The sequence below is a fragment of the Nicotiana tomentosiformis genome, chromosome 7 (assembly GCF_000390325.3).
Source record: "Nicotiana tomentosiformis chromosome 7, ASM39032v3, whole genome shotgun sequence".
Classification (NCBI taxonomy): Eukaryota; Viridiplantae; Streptophyta; class Magnoliopsida; order Solanales; family Solanaceae; genus Nicotiana; species Nicotiana tomentosiformis.
Window position 1 is genome coordinate 76,890,472 of NC_090818.1, and position 12,632 is coordinate 76,903,103.

Here is a 12,632-nt window from a genome sequence, read left to right on the forward strand (position 1 = left end):
TTATAAATTTCAAGTCGAGGATCCTCTACAACTTTCTTTTCACAGAGCGGCCCTGCCGCCTCACCCCAATGTATGCGGGTGGAGGTGCAATCATAATACCAGAAACTCTATACAAAGCGGCACCGCCGCCTCACCCCAATGTATACGGGTGGAGGTGTACTCACAATACCACAACACTACACAAAGCGGCCCCGCCGCCTCACCCCAATATATGCGGGTGGAGGTGTACTCACAATACCCCAACACTACACAAAGCGGCCCCGCCGCCTCACCCCAATATATACGGGTGGAGGTGTACTCACAATACCACAACACTACACAAAGCGGCTCCGCTGCCTCACCCCCAATATACGCGAGTGGAAGTGTATTCACAATACCACAATGTAGGGTCCCAAAACTATAATAGTTTGTACAAAAATAAAGGGTAAAATAGAAAAAAAATTATTTTTCTTTTGATTTGTTAAAATGGACAAATAAATGAGCAACTAAGCTAGCGTTTGGCCATAGATTCCCAAATTTGTTCTGAAAAATCTGATTTGAGTGAAGTTTGGTTTGAAGATGAAAATGTGTTTGAACATCAGTTTTCAAAACATATTTCTCAAATTTATTTTGAAAAAATATGAAACATGACTTATACCCACAAGTTCTAAAAACTATCACAAATACCCAACAATACCATTATCAATAACATTCATTATATTATCGCAAACCATAGTCATGAACATAAATAACTTTGATACAAAATTATCATTTTTATAATGAACTACATGATACACTATCAGGTGACCGAGAAGACGAAGCAACATTTTACAAAATAATAAATGGTGAGCTCTTTTATAAAATACAAAAGTTTGGGGCAATGTTTTAAAAATGTAATAGTGATATTTTGGCCCAAAACAAACTATTGTGCTGGTTTTGGGATTTGAGATTTTGCCAAAATGCATGTAAAATCTATGGTCAAATATGTGTTTGTGAAATAAAATTTAAATTTATTTTGGCAAAATCTATGACAAAACGGGGCAACTACATTCTTCTTTTTCTTTTCCTTTCCCATTTTATCTCTTCTAGAAGACCCATAAAAAAAAAAAGTAGAATTAAAAGGATTGCTCCATCCGGCAATTCGTTTGGAAGTTTCTTTCTCGGCGGGACAATCCGAAAATCCCTCAAATACTCTTGAGAGAGAGAGAGAGAGATTTGGAGAACTCAGAAATGGTGCGATTTTGCTTCTTCTTTCTGCCAGTATTTCAACAGGGAGGGTTCTTCTTAGGGTTTAATGAATTTGATATTTTTCTTTCTGTCATAGGGGGAATCCAATGAAGAACTGGAACCGCTTTTTGATTACAGACGTGTTCAGCCCTTCAATACTCCCTTCAATCTTGTCTGCCTTGACGGTGAGAGAGCATTATTAATGTGTGTGTGTATGTATCTGGTTCCTTTTTAAGTTTTTTCTCATATTTCTTTTGAACTCGCAGATGACAGTCCAGACTCGTCTCCAGTAATCTCAAAGAAACGGAAAGTGAACGATTCTGCTGTAAAATTCTCTTCTTTAATGTTCTGTAAATTGTCCTTTTTTTTTCAATTTCTTCACTTGATGTTAATTTATATGTTTGCTGGGCTTGGAAAAGGTCGAAAAGAAAGAAGACAAGATGGAAGTTGTTCAAATAATTGACGGTGAAGAGGAGGATTGGCTGCCACCTTCCCCAAACATTTCTGCTCATACTAGTAACCTTGTTGAAGATTCAACTATAAAGGAAATTAGGTAAATTCATAATAGCAAGCTGTTGCACCTGATCAAGTGTTTTCAGCTCAACGAATTTAATTAATATGGTGTCTGATTTGATTATGGTGATCTTTCTTTTTTTCTCCTTTATTTTGAATGGAATTCACAAGGCAGAGGTAAGGTCTGCGTATACGCTACTCTTCCCAGATCCCACTATGTGGGATTACACTGGGTTTGTTATTGTTGTATTTTGAATGGAATATCAGCTTTTGTAACTCATGAGTTTTCACTTTTGGAAGTTGGATTCTCCAAGTATCAGTTAGGCCTCATTTGTTTTTTTTTAAGATTAAGACGTCTGAATATGAATACACGTCTGAATATCAAGATGTGTATTAGAATTAAGACATCTGAATCTGAATACACATATAAATGTTAAGATGTGTATTAAGATCTGAATACTAAATGATTAAGATTGTTTGATTTTTTAACATCTGAATGTATAAAATTTACGTTTATTTGAAAATTGATAAACATAAAATTCAAATAAAATACTAATTAATCTAATATTCCATCATTAAAATATATAGCTTTTTAAAATACGATAGTTGCTGGCGGTGATGGCTAACGGTAGTGCTTGTGAATGCCGACTAAAAGCGGTGGTTGGTGGTAGATTTAGTTGATGGTGGTAGTTTTGGGATAATAGCTAGTGGTGATTGGTAGTGGTAGCTATTATAATTGAGGATGGTGGTGGTTGGTGGTGATAGTTAATAATGGCGGGGTGGTGGTGGTAGTTGTGATTGAGGAAAATGGTGGTGGGTGGTGGTAGTTTATAATGGTGGGCAGTGCTAGCTATGGTTGTTGATAGTGATGGGGTAGTTAGTTGTGGTAGTTGAGGTGGATGAGTATTGGTTGTCGTTGAGAATGATAGTGGTGGGAGTGGTGGGGATGGTGGGTGGTGGTAGTCGACAATGGTGACTGCTATGATTGAGGATGATGGTGGTGATGGATGGCATGGTGCTAGTTGATAATGGTAGGCGGTGACGGCAGTTAATAAGGAATATGGATGATAGCATCTTAATGAAATTAAGTCTCTGTTATAGATCTTAATGATACAGACCTATTCAGGCCCATTAAGTGGTTGTGAAGTAAAAAAAACAAACACACTTAACGATTAAGATCTGAACAATTAAGATTCAGATTTTAAAAACAAACGCACTTAATGTCTGAGATCTGAATGATTAAGATTCAGACCTCCATTAAGTGCAAACAAATGAGGCCTTAATTGAGCTGATTAAACATTAATTACCTTTTTGTGAATCTAACATTGATCCCTGCTTTCTTTAGGTGACAACTGATTAGATAATTCTTTTTGCTCCGGTATAGCAAGTTTTTAACGAGTTAAGTTCCTCAATGAGATATTGAATTCAAATAAATAGATTATGAGCAAATAGAGAAAGCATAAAATTGACCATCGATTCCCGTATTTCATTGAATAGCATTGATATTTTTATTCATCAATTAAATTCTTATCATATGACAGCTTGCCACCAACCTATGCTCCATTTCTTATGTTTAGGGTTTACTAAATGGAGGGTTTCTTTCTTTTCGTTTTCTTCTTCTACACGAGGCTGCTGTAGTCTTTGACAAGATTTCTATTACTAATTAATTAAGTTGCACTTGCTCTTGATCTTCTCTTTTTCTCTTTACTATTATATGAGTTGCTGTTCGTAGGTTGAAAAAGAAAGAGCTGGAATCCATTGCCCACTCAGCTAAGAATGAGTTCCGAGATGTTGAAGAATCTGTAAAAAGAGATCTTTGTGCTTCCCTCCGTTCTATTCAAGATAGTGTTGCTGAGCCGCCATCAAAACCCCCAACTAAAAGAGCTAAAATAGTCATTTCTATCCGGGACAAGGATGGAGCAAAACAATTTCGAGTTTACATGGTATTCCTTGAGGGTGCAATTCTTATCTACATATAAAGAAGTTTGCATATCTGTGATGTAGTTATGTCATCTGCACCATAATGTTTAAAGGAGGTGTTCTATCATCTCTCCTTCATTCCTTATCTCATGATGTGTTTTTCGAGCTACGTAGTACTTGTATATTATCCTAAATAACGCATAATATACAAACACAAAGAAATTATCCTAAAGAATGAATGTATAGTGCTTTTCTACAAAAGGACTTGGTTTGATTGATTTCGAGGTATTTTTGTATAGGATAAACTAAATCACGTTATGTTTTATTATTGCATAAGTAGCTTACAATTATCAGCCATATTGTGTTACACATATGTAGTTCAATGCTCACTGATGCTTATGATTTACTACTTCCCAACTTATATTACAAATAAACTTAGCCTGAATGAGAGGGTCTTAAAATGTGCTGTTTGCCAAGTGTTGTTTGTGAATTAGTGTTGTGGGATGATTTGATTTTCCTTGGAAGCTAAGATCGTAGGAAGCTTTAGTTCTATAACTGGATAGAAAGTTCTTTGAAGTATTTCTCTTGTCCTCTTTAAAATGCAATATGGAAAAACCTCTATGTTACTTTGATCTTCATTTGCGTTAAAGCATCCTTGTAAAAAAAAGCATCCTTGTCAAACAAATATGACCGAATATAAGTGAGTTTTAACAACACTGCAAAATAGACTAAAAGACCTACGTACACGTGTAAGTACATACATCTACTGGTACTAGTTTTTGAGTTCATGTAACACATGCAGAAATAGATGAGTTGAGATTGGCATAGGACAAGGTAATTCCTCCTATAAAGGAGATAAGTTTATATTTGAGCATGCAAGGAAAGAAATTAGTAGGATGGTTTCGTCATCTCTTATGGCGCTTCAAACACTTGATAGCTGGTTGTACAACATATTGTTAATTATGTATACATAAAAAAAGTGCATTGTAGAATATCACTAATTTGTAAAGTGTCTTATTTAAGAAAGTGGTTATCACTTTAGGATCTACTCGATTCTGTTGGAATATTACTTTTATGACGGAACAAGTATGCACCAAAAGCTGCAGGATTTAGTTTCCTACCATCTTTCCGTTACAATCAAAATAGTAGTTTGGTATATGAACTTAATAATTGCACCAGACTTTTTGTTTTGTAGTAACAATGGCTTTAATTACCATCTGGAAAATTGATACATCATATCCCAATAACCTCATTTGATAATTAACCCATTAGTAAAGATGGCAGTCATCGACGCTCTTCAAACACTTACCAGTGATGCCTTGAAGTGATCAGCACTTGTTAGCATTGACTTTCCATTAATCTTCAAGATATTGCTTGTTTTCTTTTGTTTTGGCCTTGAACTATTTCACTCTGTAGTTGTCACTATATCATGTTAACTCGTCATGCTTCATATTTCTGTATGTTTTTGTCTCTCTTATTTTGCTCCCTGTTGTTTGTCTAGTTCGTGTAGACGATATGAATAAGTTCATGTTCATAGCCAGGAATTAAATGTTATTATGACACACAATCCTATCTATACTCACGTATAAATTTGAGAGGATGTTCAAATCGTATGCTGATAAAGTCAAGCTTGATCTGGAAAATTTGATTTTCTGATTTGATGGGGATAAAATTAATCCTACTGCAAAGCGATTAATTAATTTACGAGTGATGCCTTGAAGTGATCAGCACTTGTTAGCATTGACTTGCCATTAATCTTCAAGACATTGCTTGTTTTCTTTTGTTTTGGCCTTGACCTATTTCACTTTGTAGCTGTTTCTATATCATGTTAACTCGCCATGGTTCATATTTCTGCATGGTTTTTTCTCTTTCTTATTTGGCTCTCCGTTGTTTGTGTAGTTCGTGTAGATGATATGAATAAGTTCATGCTTCATAGCCACGAATTAAATGTTATTATGACACTCAATCCTATCTATACTCACGTAGGATGATAAATTTGAGAGGCTGTTCAAATCGTATGCTGATAAAGTCAAGCTTGATCTGAAAAATTTGGTTTTCTGCTTTGATGGGGATAAAATTAATCCTACTGCAACTCCCAGTAGCCTTGGGATGGAGGATGATGACATCATTGAAGTGCATGTAAAACCAAGTTGTTGAGGTAAAATTGTTACCAAGTTGTTGAGGTAAAATCGTTGTCTTTGAAATTCTTGCAATGTTCTTCAGCTTCTCCTCCCCCTTCCCCCATCCCGGGAACCTTTTCATTGGTATGGATATATCTCCTTTTTCTTCTTTCTATCATTTTAGAAGCTATGTAAAAAGGAATTGAGAGCTGCATTTTCCCATGAATGAGTTTGGCATTTTACCTCTTTATTTTATGACATCTGAGTTGTATTTTTGTCATTTTAACTATATTCAATTCATGTACTCCTTTAAAATGATCAGTATAAACTATAAAGTATAAACGGACATCATTCAGATATACCTCTTCCTTTTTGCTGGTTTCTCTCTTCCATCTTTATTGAATCTAGTACTCCTGCAGCAAAATTCTGAACTTCCATTTGCAGGTGGTGAAGGATTTATCAGTTTTTTAAATCCCTTTTTCGTGATACACAATCTCTTTTTTTCTCTACTTCCCTGATGCGAATTATACGAATCAATGCAGGTTTTGACAGTGACATTTATTTCTGAGGAAGCCATGAAAATATAATTGAATTCAGCTCATAATCTTTGGTTCTGTGATAATATTCATGTTTTCTTTATTTCTGTATGACATTTAAATCATGCACATAGCTCATCATCCATTACAAATGCATAAGATATGTCATTCTGCTTGGAAACATCTCATTGTCAGATTGAACTTACTCAGGATTAAAGAGTTCTAGAGATGGGTGGAAAAAGAACAAGGAAGAAGGAAGGTAGGGAGACACATGCTTTTCATAAGCAAGGCTATCATTTCTCTATTTGATGAACGACCATAACTTGTAGTGCTATTGTCATGTTTTGTCAATAAAAGGTAGAATTTACTATAATGAAGACAGATGACAGATATAGGAAAAAAGACAGATGAAAGATTTTGGAAAGAATGAGGTTGAGCATCCATCTAAAATAAGTATGTAATCCATCTGAGACAACCCTAGAGATCCTTTGTTTGGCTTAACTGGAATAATCCCGAACTAGTTCTTGGCCAAGCATTCCAATTTCCAACTTTTATAGCTTTTCCACCGAGGTCAATTTAGAATGAGTTATCAAGGCGCAAGCTCAACGTGGCTCGAGTAATATAAGGGCGGGGGACGGGTTTTTGATTTGGTTCGTGTTGACATAAGAGGATAGAGATAGAGGAAGCAGGAGCGAGTGTTACGTAGGATGAAGCTGGGGGTGAAAGGTGGAGATATATTTCAAATACAGTTCTGAATCTTTATATATCCTAGGAGACAAACTATTTACTCACAGGTAGAGAGACATCAGATTTAGAATACGTGTATGAAACACCTTGGAGGCTGAAGAAGCTTGTGAGCCAAGAAATTTGAGGCTTAAGCTCAGCTATAAAGTTACCTCGACCTCTGCTCTGTATGGGTTATATTGACTAGTGCCTGAAGATAGTTCAAATAGTTCGAGTGCTAACCGTAGTGTGCAAGGTAGCCTGAAGCTTGTTAGTCAGGAATTTTGAGGCTTAAGCTCAGCTATTAATTTACCTGTCTTCTGTGCTGAATGCATAACATTAAGTAGGGCCTGAAGGTTGCCAAGCTGAAATAGTTCTCAAGCCAGCCCTAGAGTGCAAGGTAGTATCACCATCCCATTTGTTTTGTTTTTCTTTATTGTTTGACTTTACGGCAGTTGATCATTTTTATATTATCAAGTGAAGGTAAGTTGACGAAATAGTGCTTTAGTATAGTGTGCTAGTAGGAGGCAAAATCTAAGGTGAGGCATGTTACTTTTACTGGCTTGGGCATAAAATCCAAGGATATCATTTCTTAGAAATAAAATATCGTTATGCATTTGTCCGGCTCCCTTTGCTTATTGAAAGCTACAGAAGATATTCAGCTCCTAGGGCTTTGGTCTAGTGATGGGAATGTAGATCGCGCGTGTCACGGGTTCAACTTCATTGCAGACAAAAGCTTGGTATTTAATGGAGAAGGGTAGAGGCGCGGACCCATTATCCACTGAGTTTTAAACTGTGCCCCACTGGCCCTTGAAGATTTCTTGGCTATAAAAAAATGAAAAAAGATATTCAAAGTTCACTTAGTTCGACCCTTGGGAAGCATTGGGATATAGTAATCTTTAAAAAGAAATTATAAACAATAAAAAAAATAACGGCAAAGGGCCAAATATACCCCTATACTTTCGAAAATGGTTTAAGAATACCCCTCGTTATACTATTGGGTTATCTATACTCCTGCAGTCATACTTTGGATTCAAATATATCCCTCATTTAAACGGAGGGACACGTGTTATCGTCCTGTTGGTCAATTTTAAATATCTTCTAATTAATTAAAAAAACCCATTAATCATACCCGAAAAGCAATTTTTTAAAGCAACTTTTTTTTGTAAAAACTGAAAAAAACTGAAATTATTTTTACTAAAAACTAAAAAAAACGGAAATATTTTTTTTTCCAGTTTTTACAAAAAACCTGCTTTAGAAAAAACTGAAAAATATTTTCTATAACAATGTTTTTGAAAAAATTGAAAACAAAAGCTGAAAATCAATTTTCTAAAGCAATATTTTTTGTAAAAACTGAAATTTTTTTTACTAAAAACTGAGAAAACGAAAATATTTTTTTTTTCCTGCTTTTAGAAAAAATAATAATTATTTTTCGGGTATGGATAATGAGTCTTTTTAATTAATTAGGAGATATTTAGAATTGACCAACAGGACGATGACACGTGTCCCTCCGTTTAAATGAGGGGTATATTTGAACCCAAAGTATGACTGCAGGGGTATAGATAATCCAATAGTATAACGAGGGTTATTCTTAGGCCATTTTCGAAAGTAGAGGGGTATGTTTGGCCCTTTGCCGTTATTTTTTTCATTGTTTATAATTTCTTTTTAAAGATTATTATATCCCAATGCTTCCCAAGGGTCGAACTAAGTGAACTTTGAATATCGTTTTTCATTTTTTTATAGCCAAGAAATCTTCAAGGGCCAGTGAGGCACAGTTTAAGAACTTGTGGGCTGCTGAATAATCCCTCCATTCCATTTTACGTGGCAAAGTTTGAATAGGCACAGAATTCAACGAGATGGTTATAATCATTTACATTAAGGATAAAATGAGAAGTTTATTGTTTTCAAGATTTGAAAACTGTCATTCTTTTTGGAATGAATTAAAAAGGAAATGTTGCTACATAAAGTGGAAGGGAGGGAGTAATATTTCTTTGCCTAAAGAACTGAATGAAAGTAATGGTAAACTTATAGCCGTACATTAAAGTCCGTCAAAAAAGAATAACAGACATGAGGAAGATAAAAGAAGCTTGACTAAGATGATACCTTTACAATAACTCCAAGTATGAACATTGTTTTTTCTTGTCTATTTAGTAGATCTATACTGCGAAAGGCGTGCCAAGTGGTCAAAGCGTAGCCTTAAACTGCTAGGTATAGCAGTAGGTTACCCATTGAATCTTATAATTCCATGCTTTTCAGGGGAATGTCAATATGCCCTTAATCTATACTGCTCTAAAGCTCTTTCTTTTGCACTGTAAACTGCTATTCAGCTCTTTCTCTATTTGTTCATCGGTTGGGAAGGAGTTTTTCTTATTATACCACCTCTTCACTCTATATTTCGTCAGCCTTCTTATATTTGCTGATCTGTTTCAGGTTTCACTTTATCCTGCAGCTGAAGGTGACTTAATTGGTGAAGTTAACATTGCAGACTTTTTGCATCCTGTTTTTCTATGGTTTTGGTCCATTTGGTCAGACTAATGTCCTGCAACTGTACAGTAGAGGCTTTTCGTTTTTTTGGGTGGGTGGGAAGGAATTTTACATAATAGTTGTGTCAAAAGCATTTTTTCCTTGTTCACGTTGGGAGATAGATTTTGGAGTTTGGTGTTCATCCTCTAATTGCTTTTTGTTTTTGTTCGAGGGGAGAAACAAGGTCTCCCCTCTTCAATGCATCATGTATCTGATGGCTGAAAAAGCTGTGATCATGTGCAAAGAGGATGATCTTTCATCATGTAGACAACAAAAGTATAATCATGGTTTAACGTCTGAACTATGAATCTAAATTGTTTACCCTTCATTCAACACGCACACAGCTATGCATGCATATGCACTTACACATTTTTCGTCTTTTTTTCCATATTTCATGGTCTGTAGCGTTTATTTTTTCCCCTTTCTGTGGCGGCAAACTATCCATGGTTTACTATGTGAGATGAGATTGGGTCTATGGATGCATGCAAAAAGTATTTAGTTATATTCATTTTCTTCCCAAACTTCCAGCTTGTAAATCACTAGGCTCACTAGAGCGATGGAACAGCAGCCATGTTTGATTTATATATATATTGATCCACAACAGATAAAGTGGGAAATATCGATATAATTGGAGAAAAAAATCACTATTTGCTTGTCTTTGAGTGGAGTCACTTTCTTAGGTAATTTTTGGGAAAAAATACATAAAATTCCCCGCAAAGTAGTCCGATTTCGCCCTTTAAGAATATCTCCTTGTAGCGCCTAGATGAAGGATAGTGTATTATACTCTGCCTCAAGGAGGGAGGAAAAAGGGTAAATTTTTTATCTTTTTTTCGACATTTCTTTCATCTAATTTTTTCCCACTTTTTTTTGTTCTTTTCTTGCCGGCCACCGAAAACTTCTTACTTTAATGTATCTTAAGTTTTTCTTTCTTCTTTTTTGGATCAGGTTTTCACTCTTAGAATCTTGGTTTAGTTAAAAAGTGTCTCCAATATTAGTTGGAATGGATAGTTATCAGTCAAAATCCTCTCAAATCTTCATTCATTTGTGTCATTTTCTGTCCATAGTGCTTTTCCTCTCTTAATTTTCTCCAATTTAGTTTAGAGAAAAATCAAGATGATGAGAAGGCAAAAAGATCAACACCAACGCCGATTAAGTTTTCTAGATGAATCTTTGTCGGCACGTACGAGTACAGCGGTGGCAGAGTCGATGCAGTAGATTACTCCGGCGGATTTGGTCTCTCTGCTTTTGTGCACTTTCTTAGGTTACTTCTGTTTGAGTTTTTGAATTACTTGGGAATTGAGGTATATGAAATGAAGAAGCAGCAGCAGCAGTTCGGTGAAGATCCAATGAAGATTAGATTCTCATCTTTTGTTTTTGCATCAGCTTCTCGCCTTTTCTTTTCCAACGAAGAAGCAGCAATTGTCTCGTGCATCAGCTTCTTATCTATTATTTTTGCAGAAAAAAATGGAAAAGAAAACAAAGCCAATGAAGATTATGAAAGACTGAATACATAGAGGGCCCTTAACTTGTCATGAAATTCCATTTAAATACAGGAATAGAGTGTAGTACCTATTGAACACTTGAACTTGAATATAATTGCGTCAATTAGACACAACTTGCTGACTTAGTAACTATCGTTAGCCTCACGACAGTAGAGAGCGTGAGATTGCAGCAATTTCTTAAAATATTTGTTTCTCTTTCACCTCCCTCCTCCACTCACCCCCTGCTCCACCACCATATTCACGCTTCCCTTTCTTCTCTTTGGTTGTAATAGAGGAAGATGAAAATTCAGTCGATCGATTACAACACTATTTTTGTTTACCCGTAAAACGGTACAGTTGAATTTTTAACGTGGTTTATAGACACATAAATTAATTTGACCCAGAAATATGAAATAAATAAGATTATAAAATGAACTTAAAAGAAATACAAGTCTGACTACGAATTTTAGTTTCTCCGGTAGCAAAAGTGAGAACAATATTAAGAACAAGGTAAGAGGATAATATTATAAAATGAGAACTGATTCAAGCTTTTGTGTACAGAATGTTGTGTCCTACAATGGATACCAATTCTCCTATTTATAGCTATATTTAAGAAGACAAGATTCCCAAATCAAGCTCCTCTTGAATGAGAATAAAACCGTCATTGATGGCTGCATAACAGTTGGCTATAAATGCAGATATTCTCTATAACGGATGTTCCTTGAATGCTATCCGATATCAATTCTTCAGATCTTTGTTATTGGTTATCTTGTCTTCGTAATTCACTTAGCAGCGGTCTCATGCTTGCAACCGGTATCAACTACTTGTTGACTCACATCTTTACTTGTCTTCAACTCCACGTGTCACCTTCTCGTTCGTCCAACTGTCACTAACCAATTTTATCGCATACAGTTAGTCCCCCTACTTTTCGGTGACAATACTTTAGTCTTACCGAGAACTAGAGAAAACCTCTTTCCTTAGCGGGCAAGTCTCTGAATAGGTTATGACATTTGAAAGGACGCACGTCTCTTCGCATTTATGATCTGAACACATGTTACCCCACGATTTGGTAAATATTTTTGCCAATTTTTTAGGTAATCATGGCCACGATTTTTGCCTTTATAAACTTCTCCACTACTCATAATTTTTACTCTCTACCTTTACAATCCCTTCTTCTTCTCCGATTTACCTTAGAACCCTAATTGCAAAATTTAATTCTTTCAGTACAATCTTTCTTCACAAATTTCTTAACGTCTTCTAACTATGCTGCCCTCGGAAACTCTGACCTTCTCTTCGGTGGAGGCCTAAAGAAAAATATTACAAATGAGGCTGATGTTGAGTCTGAACCTCCTACCGTGAACTCCATTATACCCCTTCAACTTAACACCAAATCTGATCTTTAAGAATAAAAAGATCCCATTAATCCCAAAAGCGACAGGTACTGGCCCGTTCGTAGGTTCTTCCCTTCGTGTTTCCAACATCCTTGTTGTGAAGGAAGACTGCGAATGGAACAATATTGAAATCTTCGCCCCTAGTGAAATAAAAAGGGTCATCTTCTCCAAATCGGGGTTCATGTATCTTTATACATACCCTTTTACTTTGGGAGTGGG

General features: G+C 35.7%; 1 protein-coding gene across 7 annotated transcripts; it reads left to right on the plus strand.

The window, feature by feature from the left end:
- Nucleotides 1-1,060: 1,060 nt before the first annotated feature.
- On the plus strand, nucleotides 1,061-9,842 carry LOC104091015 (uncharacterized). Of its 7 annotated transcripts, none has more exons than XR_685038.4 (8): nucleotides 1,061-1,212; nucleotides 1,304-1,391; nucleotides 1,473-1,531; nucleotides 1,626-1,759; nucleotides 3,452-3,662; nucleotides 5,626-5,822; nucleotides 6,491-6,554; nucleotides 9,449-9,842. XR_685038.4 is itself a non-coding variant. In XM_009596261.4 (7 exons), exons 1-6 carry the CDS (start codon nucleotides 1,210-1,212, stop codon nucleotides 5,794-5,796), a joined length of 666 nt encoding a protein of 221 aa, XP_009594556.1. In that variant the 5' UTR covers nucleotides 1,061-1,209; the 3' UTR covers nucleotides 5,797-5,822; nucleotides 9,449-9,842. The 7 variants fall into 7 exon arrangements, 2 of the variants coding, with proteins under 2 accessions (XP_009594556.1, XP_009594555.1); XR_685039.4 differs by having other exon boundaries at nucleotides 6,506-6,554; XR_685037.4 differs by having other exon boundaries at nucleotides 5,626-5,797.
- The last annotated feature ends 2,790 nt before the right edge of the window (nucleotides 9,843-12,632 follow it).

Bases quoted from the DNA above. Each gene is read 5' to 3' on its own strand.
- LOC104091015 (XM_009596261.4), top strand. The intron at 1,532-1,625 runs GTAAAATTCTCT...GGCTTGGAAAAG, and splicing joins GGAAAGTGAACGATTCTGCT to GTCGAAAAGAAAGAAGACAA. The intron at 1,760-3,451 runs GTAAATTCATAA...TGCTGTTCGTAG, and splicing joins TCAACTATAAAGGAAATTAG to GTTGAAAAAGAAAGAGCTGG.